The following is a 27,231-nucleotide window of genomic DNA, read 5'->3' as shown; positions in this document are numbered from 1 at the left end:
CAAGGCAGGAGAAAATGAGGTCAAATATTCTATCAAGTTGGAATCATAGGGAGGCAGAACTTTTGTCAGGACCCTCTAGACTGATTCCCTGATGCTTGTGCAAGGAGTTTTGGGACTTCCAGTAAAAAGTAAAATAAACCTGGGGGCTCAGGTTTGTGTATGATAAGTGTATCATCAGTTTTGTAATTTTTTAATTGTTGTATATCATTTAAACCAAAAATAAGGAATGAATTTCAATGAAGTGTTTACTCCATGCTTTACAAATTCACTATGTAACATGGATCGACTCTTCTTTATTAACAGTAAGATTAAACTTGGCATACCTTTATTGTAGCTTTGTTTATGATGATGCAAGTTAATATAATACATAAAATAACATCCCAATCCCTAGACTGAAGTAATTAGAAGATACTGTGGTGCTACCGAAATCTTTATCTCAGAATGACCCTGAAATTTCTCTTAGAGGATGCATGCTTACAGCTCATTTTGCACCTGTGCAGCTGATAAAAATTTTGATCAAAATCAAGTCAGAAGATAGCTCTCCTGGCAACCAAAAGCACCTTCTGAGAAGCTGTAGAATCCGTGTGCAAATCCCAGTCCCTTATCTTTCCTTGCTTCCCTTGCCCCCAGCCTAGCTCATCTTTCCAAGGATATAGACAGCAGGGCTCCAAGTGAGCTGTACTGATTGGAGATCTTAGTGCCCCAAAGGCAATTGACCAACACAAAGAATCACATAAAAAATGGTAAAAGTAGTTTGAGAGATCTGGTGGTTTCCACTAACCATATTACAGGGCTTTGCTGCTAGGTCCTTACAGCCTCTGCTGTGGGACAGTAACAGGCAGTGAAGAGTGGGAGGATGTTTTAAGTTCCTATAGCTTTTACCATCTCACCTAAGCTTACAGTCATTGAAGTCTGAGTTCTTGCTGTCACAGTTCTTAAAGGCCTTTCCTATTTCTTGTATTGCAGTAGTACATGTCAAAAACTAACCATCTTTTTCTGCTTTTTCACTTTATTTGGTAAGACTGATCTGCAAAAATGCATTTTCAGAAGGGAGGAGAATAATCAACACATAGTAGTTCTGATTTAGATCAATCATACTGTAGTGTACTTGCTGCTTAAAATTTCACTGCTTCCCAAGTGGGAATTTTTGCAAGTGCAGGCTAGCCCAGTCAAACTCTGTGAGCATGATTTAATAGTTTTGCTTCTTCACTCCTAAGCTTTGGTTATAATCAACTGGGGGGAATGTGAGAGCTTTTCTTAGTGGTCTGACTGTGGAGAAATATTCCTCTCTCTTAGATACAACCGTATGTGAATGGAGCACTGTATAGCATTCTTGCTATCCCTTCTGTCCGAGAAGAAGCTAGAGCAATGGTAAGAGATACAGCTTTGCATAATAAAAGGATCAACACATGCCAAAGATGGCATGTGGGTAGGTACCTGTTGAGTGGCATGCGGGAGGCTTGAGAGGTAGAAGCCATAGCACTTTAGGAAGGGAATCCACAAGGTCCACCTTCCACCTTTGATATACAGGTGGGTATGAATGTACATCTCAAAGGTTTTTGCAATGTTTGCTGTCTTCTCTCAAAAGTGAAGCCTTAGCAGTGTGAAGGATTCTGCCTACATTATAAATTGAAGATGCTATTTTAGAATAGAGTAGTCCATCCCACAGTTCAGAGACAGGATATGTCCTTGAAGATGCTTTCATTTGTCTGCTACGTTTTCCTGGAGCTAACTCATTCTGCACCAGTGAATAACCTCTGAGGGGATAAATTCCTTTTGCTGCATCTGTTTCTGCCTGGTGTAAAAATGATTGGTTTGGGAGAGCAACAGGAAGGGGGTCATCCCAGAACTAGGAATTGACCTCTTTGAAAGTTAAGTCTAATAGTAGCAAATGTATTTTGATTTCTGCTTTTCTTGAAGCTATGACTGGGAATCTAGAGAGTTATGCAGACTTAATTGCTGTCAAATGTTTTACCTTACAGAGTCCAGGGAATTGTATGTCATGTTAAAGGCACAACATCAAGCTTATGAGAGGCCGCAAAGAAATTGAGTTTAGCAGAAGATCAAATTTTGAACCTTGCACAGTTCTCTCCTCTGCTCTGAATGCAAATGCGACCTTTTTGTTAACAATTTGGTAGTGAGTTCAGAAGGCAGAGCAGCAGGTCTGTTGTAAAAATTTGCTGTTCATCATGGATATTTCTATATTTAAACCTACAAAAAACATAGAGAACGTACTACTCTTGCCGTTGGGAAGCATATGGACAAAACAGAATGCTTAGAGCTGGACACAGTAATTTATTTCACACCATATGCAGGGTTTCCCTCCCTCCCTCCCAAAAAAACAATAACATTTTAGTTTACAAAATGAAATGCTGATTGTAGTCATGTGAAATACTAATCTAGCAATGTTTTCCACTACATCCAGGGAATGGAAGAAATTTTGCGCTGCTTTATCAAGGAAGGAAATGCAGAGATGATTCGACAGATTGAATTTATTATCAAACAGCTCAATTCAGGTCAGAGGAACAGATACAGCTATCTGAGCTGTAAATCTTTCACAAAACCTGTAAGAAGACTTATGTTTTTATTTGACATTGAAACTCTCAAAGAACGACAATAGTGTGAAGGTCTGAGAGAGGACAAATAGCAAATGTCAGGATTTGAATGTCAGATGTGTTTTAAGATGTTCTTTTGTGTTATAATTATAAAAAAAGAAATAGAAGGCTGCATAAGTCTCAATCCTAAAGTTTTGGGGCTGTGAACAGCATGACCTTGGCTGTTTCTTTTATGCTGTTGGCCTCACAATAGTGAGAGAGTGGTGTCAACTTGCAAAAATAAACAGGTGATACAATTTCTAGAACAGAATTTGGGGACTGGATCCATCTCTTGCTCTGTAGCAAGAGCTATAGTTCTGTGCAACTCCTTTATCTGAAATGGCTTACCTTAAATAGAGGGCAGATACTATCTTTTTTAGAAAATATGTTGGTGGGTCGCAGGCCTTATAGATGGTCTTGTAATACAGACAAAATACGAGGAAGTGTAGTATTTCTTGTATATTCTGTCCTCTGTGGCTGAAAGGAAGAATGAAGAGAGAGAGAGAGACTGCGCGTGAGTAACAGAAAGGAAATGAATTCGGATTAAATCTTTTTGTACAAGTATAAAAAGAACAAGTTTGACCACTCTGTTTTACTTTTGGAGACAGCAGGAGATAGTGTTTCTTATAGTTCTAGCATGTAAAATAAAAAAATATTAAAGAACTGTATTGTCCATGTGGAACATCTACACTCTTAAGTTTACAAGGATATGAAATTCCTCCTCTTCTGTCGGTGAGAATGGCTTCTTTAAAAGGTTATGGTTGTTTGGTGGGTGTAGTTGGGTGTACAGGTTTCCTGTGTAGCCCTGGGGGCTTGCTTCTTCTAAGAAAATCAGTTCACCAATGTCATTATTACTATTAAAGTTATGGGGGTTTTTTAACTGTTTATTGATATTTCTGCTGTATTACAAAAAAAGTACAATCAAGTATTCCACGTGAATGCCTTTTTACTTGTAAGCAGTCTGATAATAAGATGTTTTTAGGGAGAAGTAATTATCTCTTATTAAAATATATTAAAAAATAGACAAGTTTGCAAGCACACACTTTTATTCAAGTCTTATTAGTAAATGCACTGAGAGTTCATAGTGCAGTTTATGAGAAAAGAACCATTCTAGAGTGTTTCCATTTCTGCCTTTTTCCTGAATATGAATTGACTTCAGTGATATCTAGAGTGTTCTATAAGAGCAAAGAATTCCAGTAGTTGTCCTGAAAATAATGGCATGTCTATGTAAAAAGTAAGCTAAATCTTAGTGTTGCAAAAAAGGGGCAGTAACTGCAGTTTTTATGTTAAGTCTGACACATGCTCTTATACGTTTTTTTTTTTCTGCTTCTTTCTAGAAGAACCATTAAATGATAGTATTGTGTCTGATGATGAAGAGGAGGAAGAGGATGAGGAAGTAAGTACAATGGCCTACTAGCACCTTTTAGAAAATTCTTTAACATTCTAGACAGAAAATATTTGTGTCAATAATCCAGACTTTGTTTCTCCTACTTTTTTTTTTTTTTTTTTTTTTAACTTTTATTCAATTGCCAGGGCATATTAACAGGAATATTGGCTCTCTGTTTTCATTATCTTTTTTCATCTGAAGTTCTAATCTTCCTGTTTTCACAAGTTACCATCTCTGTGATAAACAACGGATTACAAAATCCTTCAAATAAGTAAAGAAATTAGGAGCTCTTGTAGCAGAAGAAATCTTGCATTTGTACAGACGAATTTCAGCAATTAAAATTAAAGGAAGCAAATGACCTTTTATGTCATCAGAATTGATTGTAAACAGATTGCAGTTTTTCTTAATATATCAACATCTGTTTAAGGTATGGTTTCTTTGATTGGAAGATTTGAGATGTATTTAATGAATTTTCTGTATATAATTAAGAAAATCAGTAATTACAAACTAAGAAATAAATCTTTTTAAAAAATTAATAGAAATAATAAACATCATAAATTGTACTGTAGTAAGTACAAACTGGTTAACTCTTGTATTCCAGCTCTGCTAATAAACATTTTTGTAGTAACATTTTTACTTTAGAATTTTTAAGAGCTGTCTGCACAGAGTAAGGGATCAAGTGCAGACATCACATAGGATATTTGATCATTTAAATCAACAAGAAAGGCAAGGCCTAAATGATGTGAGATGTTCAACCAGTCTTTATTGGTGTTTTTGCCATGGCTGCATTGCTGTAAGTGCACAGGAGATTTTTGAAAACATATTGTGCAGGCAGTTACACAGGAGTTTATCTGAAAGAATTCTGCTGTATAGCACTCCTTCTTTATTGGAAAATCTTACAGGAGCAATTTAAGAGCTAAATTGTCTGTGGAATATAGTGTTTGTACATATATAGAGAGATATTCACATATATTTAAATCATGTGTTTGGCCAATATGTGTATATATTCACATATATTTAAATCATGAGTTTGCCCTGCAGACATCAGTAACACTGAGAGTCATCATAGTGATCTCTACAAAACAATGTTGTGTTGCAAAAATTCCTGGAGAACATATATTTACTGAAACCCAAGCTTATAGCAAGTGACCAAATTTGCAACAAATGAGTTTTTGACCTGAACCAATAAAAAGAGTAAGATACTTAAAGCCTAGCAAGTGCGTTGTTGCCTTTGCTACCTGTTACACATTATCCTGTAAGCAAGCTGCTGTCTTAACCATCATCTGTTCTCTACTAGAGTAGTGGCACTTTGTAGTATAGATGAAATACTTTAACAGAAATAAGGATAAATTACCTCAGTTGTAAAAGGTGTGGTGTGCTCTCCAGAGCATGTGAGTTTAGCACCTTACAGGATCCAGCGTTTGCCTGGCAGTGGCCTAAGCAGTTTTGCACTTGTTGGGGTAGTTAGCCGTTTTCTATGTTGTGGCACAGTAAATGGTGACAAGCCTAGAGTGACCACGCATGAACTGATTATCCTTGTGACTTTGCCTAAGTTTAGAGCTACATGGAAAGTCTATATTTAGACCTACGTGAAAGAGCATTATTTAACAGTGGTCTCTATTTTGATGTGAAGACATTTCTAATAGGACAGGATTGTTGCAATTTCTTTTACTTCCTGTAGTCCTGAAGTATAATCTTTTCTTTCCATCCCCCCACCCCAAATCAATATTTGATGTGCAAGATGGGATTTTCAGAGATTAATCTTTATAACGTCACTTTTTCTCAACTATAATGCTTACTACCCTGTATTAACTGATGTTCCAAGACTTTGTGCGTCTGATGTATTGTGACTGTCCAAAGTGGTGATATTTTCCCTCGATTGAGTATATCTATTTGGAGGATAGTTTGAACTTAACTTTGACCTATTGTGAAGCATAGAGATAAGGAAGTCCTTCAAAAATGATTTTGTCATTGAGTTATGTGATGATATTGAACGCTCTCATTAATTCAGCTGTTCTTGGGAATAAAAAGGAGGTTAATTCTCTTGTTCAGTCGTGCCCACTAGACAAATTGCTGCTGCTCAAAATCCCAGCCAAAGGTCTAGGTAAAGTCAGTTTGAAATACAATTTTACCACTGACCCATCATATGATTATAACAGACTTCTGTCACTCCTTGCTATTTTTCAATCAAGTAACAGTAGGCCTTTGAAACAGAGAAATGCCTGATTTCACTTTACGTTAACTTTGCCATTATATTAAAAGCAAGAAGGCAAGTTTCAAAATGCTTGCTTCTAGTATAATGGTAATTGTAGCAAGTTCTGAATGCTTATTGCTGCTGGGAGTTACAATCCCATTCTGTTTTACAGAGTCCTCAGTTACCAAATACAGTATATAAACAGCATGGCAGCAGAATGATATGTAGAACTCATAATGTTGTTATTTTCTTAAATAAGCAGAGATTTGCTGACTTACTGCCTCAATACTTGAGGCCCTTCGTATTTTGGAAATGCTGTGAGTTATTGTTTGTTGATGATGTTCTGTGATAACATCTGATGTTGTCATCTGGCAAGTGAAAGTTTTGGAAAATTTTATCAGAAGTCTTTAACTGATGTAACTTTAGAAACTATTACAAATTGAATATATTTCAGAATATATCCGTATATTGACAATTCAGTGATGGGCATTCATACTGCCTGCCAATATTATGACTTAGTACTGATTAACTTACTACCAATATTTATACCTTCACAACTAAGAAACAACAGACTTTCATGCAAACTCTTGATTTGCAGTTTTTACCCCAGTTCTTATTGCTTCTATAATTTGCAGTTTTTACCCCAGTTCTGTTTGCTTCTAAAAAAATGCAGAGATTCCCCATCCTGTTGTTACCTTTTGGGTTTTGCTTTTATCTGTGTTTAATTTAGAGTTGCTGAATTCTCTCTCTTGGCTTTGAGTGGATCTTTTGGTAATAACTGATTTCTTCTGAACACTGCTTGCCAAGATGCAGTTGAGCCTGTTGGAGGATAAATCTGGGCTTTCTAAGAGATCATCATATATTCATAAATCTAGGATTCACTAACGTGTGATACCAGGGCATTTAACTATATGATAACCTCTACGTGGATACTGCTGTTTGGAAGTAAATTGGCTTTAGAATTTGCTGAACTTCTAAATAGGTTTGCATAGAGCTTGGGATGTGCTGGCTACTAGAGTATTTATTCATCTGTGTCATATTAGCAAGGTTGGGTGTATTGACACGGTTGTGCAGTCACAGGGCACGTTTCCTAGTGCTGAATATTCTCTTCACTGTTCTGTTAAATACTAGGTTATTTTATCTTCAATATTTAATCTTTACATTTACTTTTTATTTTACTTGGACCATCCCTAAAAGCAACCTGTAAAAGTAAATATGTGATATCATAGATCTAACTCAGATGTTTAGTTATAAACTTGAGATTTATAGATAAGAGTACAGTGACCATTTATCAGATACCCTCTGATCCAGCTACCACTCAGCACCTGGCAATAAAATCTGTAAGCGCCAGTGTGAAAATGCGCTTTAGCTAAAGAGCACATTGAAGGAAAGAGAGCTTAATCACAGGCCCCCAGGACGTTAAGCCATTAAAGGACTCTGCTGCCAACATCTGCTGCAGCCCGCGGGTGGTGGCGAGCAGGGCGCTGTTGTGTGATTGAAGCGGTGGAATGGTGGCGTGTCCGTCGATGCTCTTTTTCTGTATGTACGAGGAGCTAGAGGAGGGACACCTTCGGCCTCAGTTTCCTGATACATTAAGCAATGTCTCCCCGGTTGGCAGGGAGAGGTACTTCGCAGGAACCATCAGTGTCTTCTCGGTGTGACAAAACGCAAGTGTCAGCCAGGGTAGTGGTTGAGGTGGAACCTGGGGGGAACGAAGCGATCTGTGAAGACGAATTAAATACATCGTGTACACAGATAGTTGGATGAAAGAGCAGGATGATGTTCTGACTCTTTTGTGTTACTCTCTAACCAGGCATGGCGTAAGCAGGCTTCTGTAAAGAATGCTTGAAGAAAATGGTTAACTCTTGATAAACAGTGCTGGATTAGCATACCACATTAAAAAACAAAAATGTAACACATTATTTGTAAAGCTCATTGTTGCAAATATTTTATTTTTTTCAGAAGTAAATAAAGTGCCTATAGTATGTTGTGGGATTTGGAGGGTGAATGTTTTTGGTTTTATTTGATAAAGATACATAGTCTAGTTGTAGGCTGCTCACATGCATTTAGCTGTGATTTAGCTGTGATTTTCCATTATTTTTCAACTTCCTTGCCAGTTTCCCGGATAATTAGGAGCTGATTGTAACATATCTTGCCTTGGGGGAGGGAGGCAGAGTGGATGACTTCTTGAGGTCGATGTAGCCCTGTCTTTTATGACTCTAAGTGTATAGAGAATACATCTTGAAATAGGGAAGTTAGTGATATCTCTTTTGTTCTTATGTAGGCTGCTTTGAAAATAGGAAAATTGTGTATGGACATGCAAATTTTAAAAGTAGTGGAAGATGCATGTCTAAATCCGTAAAAGTGCCTTGGAAAGCTTCATACTGCCATAATGAAATATGATGATGCCTTTAATGTTCACAGCAATTAACACCTAATTATTACTAACAGGCTTCTCTGCTGTCTTGCAATACATGAGCCATTATATCAGTAATATTGTTTTGCTTTATTATGTTTTTATTAATTCTGAAGAATTTCTTCAGTTGGTTGAGAGAAACAGTTATGCTGGTCTTTTGCTTAAAATAATTCCAGTAAATATAATTAAGAAAGGAGATTGAGAGGAAGAGCTCACTTCAATACTCAGTTGTTGCAAACTGGAATATACTACAGATAACATTAGTGGCCTTTTTTTAATTAAATCCATGCATGAAAAAATACATTATGCAAAATTTTTAGTCTTTAGAATACTTTATGGGCTATCGGTAATACTGTAACTTGCCTCAGTTCTCAACACAGGCATCTAACGCCATTTAAGATTACCTAGGATACCTGAGGTATCTGCACAAGGCTGTCAGATGAGACATGAGACTTGTGGGAGACGTGGGCCCTTTCATAGCTCCAGTGAAAGGTCAGACAAGATGGTTCAAAGTGGACCTGGATGCCTGTGTGGGCTACTGAGCTGAGTCCTTCATGTCTGTAGTTTAAGCATTTTTATCTCTTCTTGATCCCTGTGAATGAGGAGCTGATAAGCAATGGGACTGACTAAATCAGAGCAAAAATTATGTTGTTTAAACCATTTCATTGGTGCTTAGGAGACAGAGGTCATGAACTTAAAAGCTGCCCAGTCCTTAAGTGTTGTGAGCCTCCAGAGCTCTGCTGCAGCCAGCACCTACTTAGTCCGAACGATGGTCGTGTTGTTGCTTTGCACGATGCAAAGGCTGGAATCAGTTGGTCGTTGCCGTGAAATGCCTTACCTGTGCACACTTCCAATGCTTTTCTTTCTGATGTTGTTTTTGTAGGGCATTGTGGAAGCAAATATACTGCGGCTACTCTTTGTGTATTTCTTTCTTCGGCTATTGAAAACTGCTTTTTGACTCTAAATCTCACTAAAGAGAACGTGCTTTTCATTTTCTTTACTCTCTCCTTTATGGTCTAGGCCCATCAAAGTTTGGTGGTCATTGATTTTTATGGAGTTTGTGTCAGACTGTCTGCACTACTATTACAATGTATCTTATTAGAATGATTCATTTACTTTTTTTTCTTACAGTCATTTACATTTACTATCACAATCTGTTTCAAAAGAAAAGCACTTTTTATTCATTACTTCTGGTCCAGATCTAATCTGGGGTATCATGTTTGCAGGAAAGAAGAGAATTCTCTTCAGTAGGAAAACACAAGCAAAAATAATATCTTGTTGTTCTTCAGTGATATTTAATTAGTACTTTTGCTTTGCTAGAGGAATAATTTCCATGAAAGCAGAATCACCCATAGCTATATCGCAGATAGGCATGAGAGTGAATTCTTGTTACCATCGTGTTTGAGAAGTTGATTATATTTGTTTTTTGTAAGGTAAAGGCAACAGTAGATTATTGTCTTCCTGTCAGTATGGTATTTATATCCTAAAGCATTGATTCCAAGAATTTTGTACCAGCCAGGGACTGTCAGCTTTAAAGCTTTCTTGCAAACTGCTGCTGCTCGACATAGCTCCTGAAATAGCTGCTGACTGTCACCTGTGGGTCTCACCTTTCAGGAATCACTGCCCTGTGAAGGGTTTTGAATGTCCAGCAAAAAGGGGTTTTGTCTTGAGTGATTAAAAATTATACCTCTAGTTCTTGAAAATGAACAATAAAATGCTTTGCTTGGGGAAAAACAACTACAAATTACTTTGGTTTTTTCAAGGTAGAAGAACATGCTCCAAATTGTTGAAAATGCAGATGGCTGTTCTGGTCTCATATAGTGCGGTGGTTATGTTCAGCAAAGATCACAAATTGTTTTAATGCGTGGCTACTTTATTGTTACACAGTTTAATTGAAATCCATACTTTCCTTACCATTAGATAATACTGATTTGTAACAAGAAACAGACAAGTTTTTCTGTCAAGTTCCCTACCATCCTCTTTGCTTGAATGATAGCTTTCCTGAGCATCTCTAATATAGCTTTTTAGAATTGACTTACCTTAATTTTTTAAAGAACAATGATAAGCTTTTCTCAACCTTCAATGTGGATGAGAAATGTCATCAGAGTGCTTTTTTCTGCTCTGTGTTGTATGACTAGACTGATTTGGGCAGATCTGTTAAAAAAAATCCTCCAAACCCTATACCAGCTGCTTATAAAAGGTGAAACATTGCATCTCTTCAGACTAGTGTACGGTGTTCTGCAGTGATACTAATGACAGAGGTTTTTCCCGAACCTTTATTATGACAAGCAAGAAGTAATTATTTGGGGTTGGAAGTTGAAGGAGAACAACTTTTGAATGCCAACTGTGCTTTTTAGCAAGTTTGTGGAAAGGATTATTTTCTTTCTCTCGGGAGTCTTTAGTTTCCAATTATATTGGAAGGCTAAGTGAGTTTCTAGGTATCTGCTTTTTTGATTGAAATACTTGGCCATCCCTGCTTACATATTTAGTATTAACAGTCATTTATCTGGAATGTGTATATCATCTAAGCGACTACTGAAGATAGAACTAAATTTGAAGCAAAAAATTATCTGGGGCCTGAGCTCAAATAACTGAGGTGTGTTGCTGTTACAGGAGGACCATGACACCATGGAGGCTGATCTGGACAAAGATGAGGTTTTACAGCCTCAGCTGGGAGAGCTTACAGGAGAGAAGCTGCTGACAACTGAGTACTTAGGAGTGAGTACCATTCACTAGAATCCTGAAATAAATGATTTTTTTGGATTAACTGTTTAATTTCACCAGTTTCATCAGCTTTTAGAATCCTGCCTTCTTGAGTTTGTTACTTGGAATACCAGGCTCTACCTGCATAGCAGTCCAAATTTTTCTCTCTATTAGCTGCTGTCCAAAAGTTGAATAACCTTGAGTTACTCTACCCCTTTATGGGAGGTAGTTAGGTCATGGCTTAGTAACAAGCTAAAGGCAGCCTTAGGGTTCTAGTGCTAGATTCATAATGCTGTAGGCACACAAAGCAAAGTCTTGAGCAAGTTAATACTGGAACATTTTGCTGATTTGATAATGTTTTGAAAAAAAAAGTTGAGCAGTTAACTGTTCCTACAGGCTTTATTCCAGATAAAGCATTATCTGTCTTACCTCAAGCAGCAAAAAGCCATTAAGTAAAAAAAAAAAAAAAAAAAAAAGTTAGTGTGAACTCCATCTAGTATGCTGTGACTAATTTGAAAGAAGAGATTGAAAAGATTGTATGCCTTCTGGATCCCAGAACACACAGGTCTGGCTATGATGATGTTAGGACCGTGACCTTAGATGACATGTCATCATACAGCCTGCAGTGATGCCAAGGATTTTTGTTCAGTCACACTGGGGCACAATTTGGTTTCTGAAGCAGTGTTTCTATATACTTTTCTCAGAGGCTCCAGTTACTTGTTTTTCCACTTCTTCCTCGTTTCTTTTTTTTTTTTTTTCCTTTTTTTCCCCCCTTTTCTCCATTTCTTGTGTATTAGATAATGACTCATACTCCAAAAACCAAGAAGAAGCTGTTAGCTGGTGTCCATCAGAGTATAGATGAGCCTCTCCAGAGACCTGTGACGCCAGGTTATCACAGAACTATGTACCCAATGTAAGTCTGAACAAATGAGACAAAGTTGGATTTTTTTTTTTAACGTCTTAAAAACCTGAAAACACAGTAATTTAGTGCCTGATAAATAAAACCTCTGTACTTGAAAATGCATCTTGCCATTGTCATTCTTTACAGATTACTTTGAAAAAAAACAAAGGGGAGGAGTAGTTTAAGCAGCAAAAGGTGTACTGGATGAGGTTGCATATTTGAAATAACTGAGTAAATGTTTATTGATCAGTTTGATTTAAATTTGTGTTCATAATCCTTACCTCTTATGGTATACTCTGTGGATGAATTGCATGCAGTGTGTAGAAGACCTAGAATCTTCCATTTTATAAACAAGTAAATCTGTTTCTCTAAGGATGTTTACTACTCACTCATGAGGAAAGAAATTAAAAATCAAATGGGAAAGACAAAAATCTTAGTGTCCAATTTCTTGATTTAGGGAAAAAAATCCAGCAGGAGAGTCTGTGACACCTGGGTTTTGAAGCAGTCAGGGTCAGTGGTAGAAGGCTGCTTTGTAGTTGGAATTAAGAGATCTTACAGTATAGAGCTCCATGATTCTGCTGTGCCTTCTGTTAGAACAAGTTTTCGCTATCCTGACTGAGGAAGTAAAATACCAGTGAGACCTCAAATTTAACTGATTGTTTTTCACTTTTCAGTTGCATACATTTTTGCTTTTGGTCTAATCCAGGTAGGAATGATACAGGGAGTAGTTAGTTATGAGAATTTAATGTTTGCATTTGTGTGTGTACTTTTTTAATCTGAGAGACTGCAAACCACTGTTAACAGATATGGACAACTATTCAAAAGCCATAATATTGTTTAGCTAAGTACCTTAAAATGAATGGATAATCTGAAGTTAAAAGGTTTGATGAAACTTTGAATGTAGAGGTGATTCTTAAAACTTCAGGACTGTCCTTGTAATTTCTTTTGCTTTCATATTTTTTGTGTCATTAATACATTTCTTCCCCATTTCCGTGTGGAAGATCCATATGGACAGAAGTGGGGACTGATTTAAGCTATAGTTACACACTTGCTTGAGTGTGGTGTAAATCTATACTGTTTTGGAGAGGGAGTGATCCTACCTTTACCTTGTCCATCTTTGTTCCCACCCACTCTCTTGTGCTGGTGTTAGTATTCATATAAGCAATTGATTTGGCTGCCGGGAGCCCTCCTGATTCAAACTGAAACACGTTTTCAGCCAGATGTGTCTTTTGGCAGCTGCACCATTTTTATTGAATGATACCGATTGTGTAACCAGGGCCTTAGACTGTGAAAGTGTAACAACATATCAGACCCAGAAAAATCCTGGAAAACTTCTACTTATTTACTTATTTACTTATTTATGAAAAATGAATGAAACACACTTCTAAGACAGAAAGAGAATCTGTGGCTATCCCAGGGCAGAGTTTATCTTGCACTGTCTGATTTATCTTCTGTGTATTAGTCTGGCAAAAATGGCTTCTGTTGGAGTATAAAGTCTAATTCTTCTCCCTGGATTAACCTGAATGTAGAAATGTAGATTTTAAAGTTTACACTTAGTATCCTTTGTCACAGTGGTCAACTTTTGCACTATGATAATGTCTCCTGTTTTTGCAAGTCTTCTCCCTCTATATTATATATGTGTGTGCATGTGTGTGTATATATACATTAATTTGGTGCAGTTTTCCTCATATATACATATGTGTGTGTGTGTGTATATATATGTATATATGCGCATAGTGGTAGGATAGAGATTATTTAAGTATTATTTTGCAGTTCTCCAAAAGGACTACAAGCCACAATAATGTAAATGGGCTAATATGTGACCATATATAGAACCACTTCATTATGGGTCAGTATTACCAAGTTCAAGGTCCCACTTCCCCTGCACAGTGTGGTGTCTACACTGGGCTATAAGTCCTGGATTGATTCTGTACAATCAGCTCTTAGAGTATCCTCATTTACTGTTGAGAAAGTATTTTTAAGGAATCAATATGAGTTACCACTGAGTCTCTAAGCATTCCTACTTTGTAAGTGGGGAGAAAAATAAGTATGTGCAAATGAAGCAACGTACCTATGGGAAGTCGCAGTGGCAAACCAGTGAGAAAAGTTTGAGTTTCCTTGTGCCATGCAACACACCACAATTTATATACTGTGAGTATGCTGTAGAAGTGGTTAAATAATGCCTCTTTTTGCCACCAGCTACTCAGGTAGTGTATTTACTTAACAGAATCTCAGGATTACCTGGTTCTGTGTTAAGTCAAATCCTGTATCTTTTTATGAACAGCTGTGCAGCTAATGCCTATACAGGACAACTTCATGTCACTGCAGGATACAAATTAAAAATTAAAAACAAATTAAAAACGTCTTTGGACCCTTACTGATTTTAGTGGGAAGCAGTCTCTACAGATTGCTTTTCCTCTCTCCAGCGTACGGCATGAGGCATAATTAGCAAAAATCTAACATAGTGAAAGTATGTGAAAATTCATTTTATTCCACTTTGGTCAAATGTAGAGCTAATATGAGTGTTTGCTCCTGTGTTTTCAGCAGGAAGCAAGATAGCACCCTGAGTGAGAAATTTGCATTGCAATCCAGGACAATCAATCTGAATTAGCTAAAGTTGAAGGTTCAGCAGAATAGTTAAATCACATTAAAACTGTGTAAATGCTTATATGTAGTGGATGTAACTTGCTTTAAGTTCTTCCTGATGCAACATACTCCATTTAACAGTATGATGAAAGAAGGGACTGTTGATGGAGATAGTATATTTCTTTATAAGTTATTAGCTTGTACTTCAAAAAAGGGAAGGATTTTTCAAGCTGACTAGAAGTAATCACATAAAAATTAATATAGATTAGCTAGTGCACATGTAGCAGCTATTCTATGATAATTTCTATAAGACTTCCCAGTGCAGACAAGGTTCTGTTTTTTTATTATTATTATTATTTTTATTTCAAATGTTTTCAGATTCTAGTTACTTCAGATGAATTGTCCTGGAAGTGCTATGTAAGCTGCTTTTTTTTCTCCCTCCTTTTAAAAACTCAGTGTTTGAGATCAGCCAAAAGGGATTGAACTACTTAATATTCTTCTAGCTGTTCCCTTAGAAACTGATTTAGCTGTGAAATCATTAACTGCCTCCCTGGACTGCATCCATAGAAATATAGTTTAATTACGTTAACCTGATATTGGGCATGAATAGCCAGGGAAACTTTCTGGGTCAGCCAACATCTTTTTGCACACTTTTCACACCCCTCTTGCTTCCCTTCTGTTTTGTTGCCTATTACTACACAATCTTTACCCTATTCTATCTTTCTGTTCTTTCTCAACCATCAACCTCACTGGGGAAGTCAAAGATCTACTTCTCTGTCCATTGCTGCTGTCTTTTTCTTTAAGCATCCTGCTGGTATATTATGTCTCCAGACTGCAAGGAGTTACGGTTTCCTTTCCTTGGCTCTTTATTGCCGTAGGAAAACATATTAGTTTCAAATACATCTAACATCAGCTGGTTTGGGTGAGCTATAGTCATGCAGTTAAATTATGAACTAAACAGTAGTTTGCAATGTTAAAAAAAAAAAAAAAAACTTTTACACCATTACAGGCAATTAGAAGGTAACTCTCAGGCAGCATTTTTGAGACTAAGAATTCATCACTCTGCATTTTCCTTTCTCCTCCAGGCCAGAAAACGATGACATTCCTTGCCACAGTAGGGATGAAAAACTCCAGTCCTTGTCGAGTGATCGTCCTCCCATTCGTAGCGGGAGTAGGTCCAGCATTTCTGACCTCTGCATTTCCTCCTCATGTAAGGATATTCTGTGAACGCTGTTGTGAATTGTTCATGTCTTTCTCAAGTGGGGCAGTCATTTGGGGCATAGCGTGTGGGTTGCAGACTTGTAAAATGTGGCCCGGCCCTCCCTGTGTAGACCCTGGGGCAGTCTGCAAGACCTTGGGATGTCTTGCACCATTTTGGCTTGAGCGCAGTGAATGGCTACAGAAGGTACCATGTGGTCTGCAGAAATTAATGATCTCACTTGCTTCGCTCCATCTTGCTTCCTGTGGAAGGGTCAAGGATCACACCCAGAGCTTCCTATGTGCAGTGTATTTTCTTTCACTCAGTGATGTCCTCCGCCTAGGAGAAGAGCTGCAGCCAAGAGACAGTGCACTTCCCAACAGGCAAAGCTACTTACTTGATCAAATATACCCTTGTTTGGATCTAAATGAATCACTGTCTACTGGCACCTGCAGGCTCTGTTGGCTAGACCTCTGTATTAAAGTTGACGGCAGCTGCAGTTATATACTTAGTGGAGCAGCTACAGTCAAACCATAAAAGGTTGTGGAGGATGGGAAGCCCTATGCTGTGTTACTACATTGTGGGTGATGCTGCTAAAGATTCTGCCCTTGCAACAGAAAATAAATTAATGCAAACTCCACTGGGCCTGAGAAACAGGAGACAGAGTTTAAAAGGTTATAGGCTTCTAAAATACTTTACTGCCCAGCTCATGATAACCACGGGATCTACTTCTGCTGTGGGAGTTTCAACCTGCTTGCAGGGACTCGTTAACATTTCCAATTAGGGATTTAAGGCAAAATGGTCTGCGGTCTTGGATAAAGGATCTTGCAGTGTATCCGGTACAGAATTATTATTAAGTTCAGACAAAGTATGCCTTTACTTTACTGAGAAATATGCTTTGAAGCACTAGAGAAATAGCATACTTTTTTCTCCATCTCCTTTTTCTAAATTTCCTAGAGGAAATGAAAAGGATTCTGAGAAAGTTAACCAAAGTCTTGCAGTCAGGAATCTGCTTGCGTAATGCCTAGAGCTGATAAATATAATATGCCAAACAAAAGGCTTATGATAGAAGCAGATGAAGCTCCCGTTCAAGACGTGCACTTTTGTTCTCAACTGTTGTGTAGGAATGAGAGCTGCTCTCTTCCAGCCTCACTTTACACAGTAGCATGTCGAGTGTAGCTAAGCCCATTCTGCGGGTTGATTAACTGGCCAGAAGCAGCAACTCAGAGTAACAGGTTACAAACTAATCAAAGCTGTGCTGACTTAACAGTTTTCTTACACAGAGAAAATAATGGTGTTTTACGTGTTCATATTTTGTAAAGAAGATTAAATACAGCAGGTATCAATGGTGTTGCTATTTGCTATTTTAAAGCATACTGTAGGATAAAACATTCCTTTGGATGCAGATTTGGAGAATGAGTCACTTGTGTTTCTCAAGCATTATGCACCCACCAGGAGCCCAGCATGCTGAACCACATTTTCATAGTGTCTTTCCTGAGAAATGCATTCGCTCGCTTCTGTCAGCTGTTCTGTGCTGCTGGGGCCATTCTGCACTGTCGATGCTGTCTGACAGTTTGTTTTTGGAAATTTTGGGGGAGACTTAAATAGGGAATTTGAGTAAGTCAGAAAAATAAATGTTGTTCGTATTTGAAGGAGAAAATCGATGTGATGTTGAAGAAATTGCTGCCACCTTTAATTAATTTGCATATTTTCAGAACCTATAGGCCCGTCTTAAACACCAATTGGTAGCTATTTTCAGTGAAAATTATATGCAGGTGAATGCTAACAAGAGAATTATATTATACACTCCCTGTAGAAAAGATCTTGGAATTACATATGAAAAAGGCAGGTAATTTTTATGCGTGGCATTGATAATTCTTCCTAGCACTTACTCAGACTATAAAACAACACTGAGTTACTTGAAGAGACTGCTGGAGATTTGTTTGAGGCTTTTGCAAGTAGCCAGTGAAATATATGCTTTCTTGTCTTTTTCTTCTTGCCTTTTGGGATTTAAAAATGAATAGGAAAAGGAAAAAAGAGAGATTGCGGTGCTGAATCCCATGGCTATTCAATTCAGTGGCAAGAATTACATTCTGTATAATGGTAATTGGATTGGCTCTTTGGACATTCCCTGTGTTCTAAAAGAGAATAATTTTTGTGATTCTTGAGTTGTAAAGGCTTGAATTTAAAACAGTGTAACATAAGCCCTTGAGACCATAATTCTGAAAAATAGTTATTCTTCAAAGCTTCTCTACACTTTCTCTTCTAGTACCTTTCTAGATACCACAGTGATCAGTGCATAACAGAAAGATGTAAAAATAATTGTGCTTCTTCTAGAGTCTTTTCACACCAGGGGAAATATCATTGCTGTGAAATAGAATGTGCAATTTATTGAGTTCTGATCTTGGTCTCATGCTTATTAAGCAGTACGAGGAATCTGCTCGCTTCAGAATATGTAACTTCCAGTATCACATGAGTAGTTTATATTTCAAAATTTCCTGCAATCAAGTCATGATCGAGGGTAGTAAGAGACAAAGAACGAAAAAGTGGTTAGAATAAAAGTTCCCTGTGAACAGTTGGCATCAACAAGGCCATGCCTCAAGGAAACAACGTTTAGCCTCAAGAAACCTTAATTCTCTTCTGTTTTCAATAAATGAAAGCAGTCCTTAATGTCTTCTATAACTGGATCTATTCACCTATTTTTGAATCACCTTCTCATTTTTCTGAATCTGGGACTACACTCCCTTTTTTGTCACTTTTGTAACGAATCAATAATTCTGGCTGTTTTTTGTCTCCTGCAAGCAGAAAACTTGTGGACTAAAGATGGATCCTGGTCATCTAACTATGCTGCCTAAGCTGAATGTCAAGCAGAACGTGTGCTGGCTAGCCCACTGCTTTTAGATAAAAGTGACTTGATCTGTCTCCTTGTCTGCATGTGAAAGCAAATAAACACATGAGGGCAACCTGTCCTGGGCACAGGAGGAATGGAGCTAGGAATTTTCCTTAAACTCCTGTTGGACTTGCACATCCTGGTGGCCTTGAGTGTCTCAGCAAACTGACTGTCCTCCATTCTGCATTACTGCAAGGCAGAAGGCAATGTTTAATGAGCTAAATGTGGTAGACCTCCTTCTGTTCTGATGGAGCCATTTTTAGTACTGTTTTTAATTTTTTATCCTCACTGGCTGCCTGTTATGAGGGATCTGTATGGAGAACTGCAAGTGGCTGCATTCCTGTGATGTTAATGAGATGTCAGTCATTGTCTGATAGATCTTAAATGATAATTGCAGGCTTCTAACCCATTGCAAATGCAAAGTATATATAACTGCTTTGAAAATGATCCAAGCGTGGTTTACTTTTTGTTTGCAATGAGTTAGAAGCATGCATACATGCAGTTAACTTGGCTCAGCTGATGAGCAGTAATTCACTCTGCTGCAATAACTCGATAGCCTCTCGTTGTCTAAAGGTTTCCATCATGCAGCAGGAGCTGTGACTTGACTGTGTTTCTGGTAAATTGTAAAAATAACTCCTCACTGGATTGTGTTTCTTTTTTAAACAGCAATTGAAATGGAGTCATCTAAGGTATTCTCATCAGGCCATAGAATGGACCAATGCATCCCAGCTGCTGACAACATCTTGCCTTCCCAATCTACTGAGTTCACCCAGGACAAAGTAAATGGACTATCTAATAGGTATGATTTATCCAGATGAGTATGTAAGAGCACAAGAGGAGTCTGAGAGGACTTACCAGCTAATTCCATGCTGCTGTAGAGACAACCTGTGAAGTCATTTGATGTATGATGTAGTCTGGTGCGAGACAGCTGTGATGATGCTTGCCAAACAAAATACCCTTAGCTGTGCTGGTGGCAGCTGTTCAATTTCTAAACATCTGGTCCAGAATGGGAGAAATCTCGAGTAAGACATTATTAATGAACATCACATGTATGCAGAATACTATTCTGCATGTAAAATGTCCTTATTACTTTCTTAGACAATGGATGGTACATCATGAAAAACATTTTTTAGTAAAGAAAGAGGTAGGGCCATAGGAACAGCACAGGAATTAACTTGCAGAAGGAAGAGAGCTTAAGCATCTAAGTGATTCAGAGTATTTGAACATGCTGAGTTCTAGCACTGCTGACCAGAGTTCCTGATTTATCCACTGGGCAGGTACAGCAAGGGGGGGCAGTATTAGGAGTTCTGCTAGCACTGCGTTTCGACTGTTCTGTTCATTTGACAAAAAGTCTTTCAAGAAAAAGGTCTTGCTCTCCTTCTCCCATTCATACTGTGAGCCTTCTGTCAAGATTTTGTCATGTGTAGGATTATGATGTTATATCTTGGATGAGAACTAGGAATCCATTAGGAATTGAACCAAAGTTTTTCAGAGCCCTCAAGTATCCATGAGACGTTAACAGCTTTTTCCTATAGCTAATTTGATTGGGCCAAGTTTTAAACAGTGACTGTAGAGAAATTTTAAAAGCAAATACATTCCAGAAGTAAAACATAGAATGGGTGGAGATGTGTTACAGGAAAGGTTTTACCAACTCTTTATGGATCTGATTTTTCAGAAGTGCCTAGTTATTCATGTCAGTTAAAGCTCTAGCACTTCTGAAAACTGGACTCTGCTTAGACCTTACTTTGTTTTTGGCCCACAGATGACACTTTTTTTTTCTTTTTTTTTTTTCTTTTTTTTTTTATTTCTGGATTGTGCTGTTTCCATTGTGAGATCTGGGAAATTATCTATTGTCAACAAATTATCGCTGATAAGTAGCTGAGATGCTTAGTAGTCATACCTCTATCCCAGCAGAAGCTTTACTGGTTTTACTTCTATGTAGTCTGTAATGATAGTAGCTAAGCACATACGACAAATACAGACAGACCATCAGAATTTTATGGCCAAATTGCTTGCTTTGTGCTCTGGTGAGTGGAGAAAAAGGTTGTTTTTCAGCCTCAGGCTTTGGCATGTAAGAGATCATAGATAGGCAGTGTGTCTTGTCTCCCATCTTAGTGAGAGATTTTGCTTCTTTATAGTCATAATCCATTTTTCTTTAAAAAACAACATCAACAGAAGACCCTTGTATCCTGTAATCTTGAAGTTTTGTTAACAAATGTATATCTAAATCTCAGTAATAGGAGGATCTCAAACTGAAGGCACGGGTGCAGTGCCTGCAGAAGGAGATTGTATCTTTTCATTGCATGCTTCCTTACCATGCATACAGTAATTTCTATTTACGAAAGCAGCCTCAAGTTACGGATACAGTAGTGTAGCCATTCACAACCCAAGCGAACACAGGGTTTTCTGTGTCAAGGGTCTTTTTGTTAATATGCTGGTTTTGCAATAGCTAGACCTGCTTTTTCGTTCTTCTTTTGTTCTTTCATTCTTGGAGCATGCTTTAGTTTGTTTGCAAAACAAACAGAGTGAACAAATCATTGCTTTGGTCATAGTTTCATCCACTGAAAGAGGTCCCCTTCTTTCGTAGAAAAGGTGGGGATGGCTTATGGCGATGCAGAAGTCACTGCTCACGTTTCTCTCTTATTTGAGTAGTATAAACTGGGAATTAACTGCATAAAGTTCAGTGAAATTACATTTACACTAAATCAGTCTGAGAGAAAAATGAGGCTTTAGTAGTGCATGTCTGTTACGGTAGTTTTATTTCCATAGGAGCAGATGATTGTTTTAGCCGATGTGTGCCAGGCTGACAGCTGCCCCTGGGTTTCTGTTGCCTGCTGCATTCTGATCGTATAAGAATACAGAGCTGTTGTGCTTTTTAGCTAAGCAAGGATGGATTTGTGAGTAATAGATCTGAGTTTATGCTTGTGGCTGGCTGAGAAGGCATTTATTTTTTTATTATGACTGTATCCAATGTCAACGTAATGCAGGTATTAAACTCTGTAGGGTCGTCTTAGGTTTCTAATGGTCTCACCTTTCCAATAATCTGGTAAAACTGATTAAAAAGTCCAAGCACATTTCTCTTGCAGAAAACAATTTGTAACTCATCTTTTTATGTTCAAGCCCTGTCACATCTGTCGGTTGATTATTCCGATCCCAGTGACAGTCAGTTATGTGATTTTCAATAGACTGTTATTTCCATGTTTTCCTATGTGTACAGTTTTGTTTCTTCTTAGTGCAAGGGTAGGTTCCTGTGTAACACCATGGGACGTGGCTACTCTGTGTGGGTTTTTTTTTTTTTTTTCAGGGCACTTGTTCTCAAATTACCATACCTTGTCATAAATGACTCTCTTACCAAATATTGCCAAACATTTTCCCACAATACATCTTTCTCCTTCTTTCTTCATCTAGTCAAGATCTAAATAGTATTAAATAGCACTTTTCTAAGTTATTTTTAGGATTAATTTCTTTTCTGTTGACATTTACCTTTTTACTGATGTGGGTAAAAGATGAGGTGGTTCTGTGACACCTGCGTATATGGAGATGTGAAATCTGCTCTACATCCTGTCAGAGGAACAACAGATTTTTTGCTGCGTGCTTATTTAATATTGTGTTTTCCTGGAGACTTGCAAAGATGTGAGCCTGCCATTGCTGTCATATGCAACATAGTGTATTCCCTCTAACTCACAGAGCACGGTAATTCTGATCATATTGCTTTGCTTTGTCTCCAAAGTACTTATAGTCTAGTTACACAGGTTAATATAGTGAAACACTGTGAAGATTGTTCATGCTATGAAAACATTTATTCATGCACAGAAATAAAGATCCAGGGTTTTGTTGCTTTTTGTTAAGTGAGAAAAAGCTCATTTATGGCTCAAAGGTTGCTATAAGCCTACTGGGCCTTACTTTTTCACAAGTGTTGGCATATCGTGGTCCACATACAATTAATGTGGAGAGTACTAATATATCGAAAACCCAGCACTTGCACGCAAATGAATAAAATGATAAGCAAATGTTAACAATTAAACTATTCTATGGCGACAGATATTTAATCTGTTCTGTTGGTCTGAAAAGTCTGTGATCCAGGGCTTGGGGTTTTATCCAGCCAATCTTACTTTTTAGTTTTGTTTTGCTAGTGTATTTTTGCTGCCCTCTGCCACCTCCTCTTTTTAAATGATAAAAAGAGTAATATATATATATAATACTTAGAGGTAGATAAAAGGCAGCAGAGAATGGCCCTGAGCAGACCAATTAGCATGCCTGTGTCCTTAATAGCTAGCCATATACAAATGCAAAATACAGACAATTAATACTATTTAAAATACAAAAGGAATGTTTGTTGTCATATCTTGCCGAAAAGAGAAGCAGGGCTATGGAGTGGCTAATCAGCACTGACTCAGCAACGTTCTCAGCAGAAGAGGGAGGAGATTAAATGTCTTGAAAATCCTCCTAATCACCCTTTCTGCTGGTCATAAAGGGTTCTTTTGATGGAGCAAATAGCAGAGACTTTCCAACTAACATTTTTATTACCTATCTTTAGATGGCACCTTTTTTGATTCTACTTTTATTTCATTTTAAATATGATGTGCTCTTTTATGCCACTTTTATTTCAGTTTACCCTTTTCTCCTTTTAAGAGAAAATTGACTCACTAGAGCAAACATGAATATAGATTCGAAAGTACTTTAGAGATTTACTGCTTCCTGGTAGCCTCCACTTTCTGTACCATGGAAAGAATATATTGATGCTGGGAGGTAGGAAAAGAGAGTCCTCACACAATCATGGACTAAATTATAAAGAATGGCATTCTTGCAGCATAGGCAGACTGTAAGATAAGAGCAGCTGTTTTAAGCTCTCAGTATGAACAAGGAATCTGTGTGCTCAGGGTAGTTATTCTATAGATGCCATCACAGGTTTTTGCTCTTTTCACAATGGCCCTTGGAGGTGTACAGATCTTCTTGCTGGGAGCCAGGGTGGGTGTCTGTGTCTACCAAGATTGTGACCTGTATCTGGGGGAAATAATAGTTTCTATGCCCCAAAAGGATATCTGGTTCCTGTGCTGTACCACGTATATATGCTTTTTGCACCTCAGATCAGTGTGATGATAATATCTGTTTAAACATCTGTTACTCATTTGTGCGCAGTTACAAGGAACTTAACTGGTCTTGTGGTCCAAAGAGCCAGATTTGAGTAAGACAGGCAGGTCCAAAAGGGCAGATTTGAGCAGACTGTGTGTGGTGAGTGCATACCCTAGGGCAGTACCTGAGGTGCCATGTTCCTTTCTGTTCGTAGTCTCCCTAAATTTTCAGCGGTCTATCATGCTGTCATAGTGCGTACTGCAAGTTTCACTTGGTTGCAGATTTAATACGCATACATGTTTCTCTATGCTTACTAACTCTTTCCATCTCTTTCTCCAGTGAGTTTTCTTCAGCCTTTACTAGCAAACCTAAGATCCCTCGCACTCCTGAAGTGCAGAGTGCCAGCCCTAGAAAGGGAAAGATCCCAACTATTGCCCCCCAGTTCTCTCAGTCTGGACCCCAGCAAATGAGCCGGCCCAGTTCTTCAGGATCATTCACGAGGAGCAGACAGAGTAAGTGAAAAAGTAACTGCTTTAGTTGTCAGTGCTTGGTGTAGGAAAGGAGGGAACTCTGTAATAACTCCAGGAATGAAGTTGTATGCTACAAATGTTCTTCATCACTTCAGTTTCTCTGTTGATTCAGTATATGTAATTTATAAGTCCAGACTCTTACACTTTCTTAATTTTTGACTTTTATTAAATGGGGTTTGTCTTACAATGTACCTCTTAACTTCGCTGTACCTGCGCATCTTAAAGCTGAATGTACAGAGGGCATCACATCTTATGTGTCCATTCCATTTTTCTACATAGTTTTCCATTAGGTTTCCAGGTATTTTTTTTTTTTAGCTGTCATAGTTTCCACAAAACAGACTTGGTTTTAGCAATCAATTGTTAGTTGTTTAACTCTTGTCTTGCTGCTAAAAAAAACAATTTACAAAGAAATTGTCTTTCATACACTCGGCTTCTGTGTATCATCTGTTGTTGTCTGCTGTCATAGAACACTTATTAGTTATTCTCCATCTTGCAGGGGCTATTGCACAAATTTCTATGGTTGGAAAAATTGAGAGGCAGGTGTCAAGGACCTGACTTTTAAAGGACTAAAATGGATTTTGAAGCGCTTAAATCCAAATCTAACTCACATTAACTCAAGAGTTAATTCCCAGCTGCCACCTGGGCAGAGAGGCATCTGAAGGCATCTAATGTTTTCCTAGTAAAGCTCTGCGCTTACATCTCTCTCTTTCTTTAGGCAGATACTATTCCTTTATTTTCCTATCCAACTTTTATAGATGAGCCTGAAGTTGTACTGGAGGCGCAGATATCAGCAATCAGTAAGACTCAACAGTTCCTGCCTCCCATTTATCTGCTGCATAAGTATATAGGTTTCTGCATATCAAGAGAAATTCTTTTCCTTTGCAAGACTGGTTTTAGTTTGTGAATTTCTTGGTATTTCTGGAAAAGTACAAGTTTTTATAGCTGCTGGACGTGATGAGATGGGATTGCTTATTTCAGAGAGACATTTTTTAACTTGCTTTTAATATTGTAGGTGTATTTTCTGGAAACACGTTGCTGCTTTTACATAAACCTAGTTGAACTAGCTGGACTACTCCTCTTGGTACCAGCAAGCTTGTGTGGAATGCCTTAGGAATGCAGAGGAAGCTGCTGCAGGCCTGCCTGGGGCCAGATTCCTGCTAGAGATGTAGCCTGCTGTTGTTCAGGGAGCTATAAGGCTGTACCTTAAAGCAAAAGCGAGCTTCTGAAAATAAAACTTGCCGTTCTGAGTCTTTATGCTGGCTTCACTTCCTAGCCGGTACAGGGATGATACTTGGTAGTGTAGCTAGAACACAGAATGAGCTTCCAAATCTAAACTTTATTTTAGCTATGCATTATATGCCCCTTGTGGGCATGGATGAATGATTTAATCTACCCTATGCCTTACTCTGTATCTATTCCAATCTTCTCTGCCGTGGTATGGTGAAGTTACATGTACAGCGTATGAAGTTTTGTCTAGGGCATGGTGGTGCTAATATAAATACAAAAATCTCTAGCAGGAAAAATGAACAGTATAATCAGGGATGGGTGTCACTGGGCTCTTACATCTCCCTGAGCCTCCAGAAATTCTTTAAGTGTCTGTTGACAAGTGGTTGCCATAAATACATTCTGCATTTTTAAGTTGCAGTGTCAGTGGTTAAGGTGCCTTTGTGCATGTTCTTCATGGTGTTTGTGTCACTGTACAGGTCCTGTCTTGTTATAAATCATGCTTTCAGCTGACAGACTCTTTCTTGCATCTCTTTTGCAGGCAGCCAGTCCTACAGGAAGTGAGAACAGTTGCTTTCCTCGAGAATCACCTGTCACATTGCTGAAGGACAGAGACAGCTTCCTGTAATGACCTTTACTAGTGACCTACTTGAGAAGAGAGTGGGTTATTAATATTGCACGTGTACGCCTTGCACAGTGATTCAGGAATTATCTGATGGGATGATCTTTTATCATCTCTACACCAGGTTAAAACAAGGGCCTTGTTACAATCCAACGTCTCAGCAGCAGCCCAGCTCTGATATGATAGATGAATGTACTCCCAGTGTCTCCAATAGTTTACGCCTAAGAGACAGAGATGATCTGTAGGGCTCAGCACAGGAGTCTGGCCAGGCAACCGTCTTGTTTACATATTGCTTGCTGAAGTAGCCTGTCACTTGCTTTTTGAAAACTATTCCCTTGTGAATGAGCAGGGGGTTATCTGTATTCAAAGGATCTGCACTAGGAGTTCTGTGTGAGATGAGATCTGGGTTTGGCCACCACAGACTGGAGAAAAAGTATTTCATCAACTTGTGATTGACCTGAAGCAATTGAAAAATACTGTGCCACTGCCCAAAGCAGAGTACTTGCTCACCTCTGAGGATCTGATGAGGAGCTTTATCTTATCTGCAGCTATTACTCCTATACATTCTTTCTAAGTTGGATTTTTTTTCTTAATTTTGCTTTTTAATGTTTGCAGAACGAATACTCCACTTTTACACTGGAATGGAGGACTTTGTTTCTTCATTCAGAGGAGAAGCTGTAAAAATGTGAACAGACCAGAAACAGCTTTCCCTTACTGTTTGGTTATGGACAGTCTCCTTTGATCTTTGTCATGTTTTGTGATATTCTTCACTTCTGAGAAATGTTTTAACTTTATGAAATTTGGACTGATCTTCAGTCATTGTGAAATGCTTTCGAGGCAAGAGAGATCAGAAAGCCCTTCATTAAATAAAGATCCTGCAGTTAATTCTGCTAGTGATTTATGAAGCCAAAAC

The 27,231-nt window shown here is 38.1% G+C and overlaps 1 protein-coding gene across 2 annotated transcripts in view; it reads left to right on the top strand.

Annotated features, from left to right (window-relative positions):
* ARMC9 (armadillo repeat containing 9) overlaps positions 1 to 27,203 on the top strand; it is a 69,628-nt gene extending 42,425 nt beyond the window's left edge. The window contains exons 18-26 of one of the 2 annotated variants that reach the window (XM_062583197.1): positions 1,297 to 1,371; positions 2,426 to 2,516; positions 3,932 to 3,990; positions 11,205 to 11,309; positions 12,092 to 12,207; positions 15,867 to 15,991; positions 19,536 to 19,668; positions 24,282 to 24,454; positions 26,238 to 27,203. In XM_062583197.1, the coding sequence (XP_062439181.1) occupies positions 1,297 to 1,371; positions 2,426 to 2,516; positions 3,932 to 3,990; positions 11,205 to 11,309; positions 12,092 to 12,207; positions 15,867 to 15,991; positions 19,536 to 19,668; positions 24,282 to 24,454; positions 26,238 to 26,260 (900 nt within the window). In that variant the 3' untranslated portion in view covers positions 26,261 to 27,203. The remainder of the gene's footprint in view (positions 1 to 1,296; positions 1,372 to 2,425; positions 2,517 to 3,931; positions 3,991 to 11,204; positions 11,310 to 12,091; positions 12,208 to 15,866; positions 15,992 to 19,535; positions 19,669 to 24,281; positions 24,455 to 26,237) is intronic. The other variant, XM_062583198.1, reaches the window with a different exon arrangement.
* Positions 27,204 to 27,231: the final 28 nt, after the last annotated feature.

The sequence above is a fragment of the Rhea pennata genome, chromosome 9 (assembly GCF_028389875.1).
Source record: "Rhea pennata isolate bPtePen1 chromosome 9, bPtePen1.pri, whole genome shotgun sequence".
NCBI classification, from domain to species: Eukaryota; Metazoa; Chordata; class Aves; order Rheiformes; family Rheidae; genus Rhea; species Rhea pennata.
The sequence above is the reverse complement of the archived record's forward strand: the minus strand, read 5'-3'. Positions and strand labels throughout refer to the sequence as shown.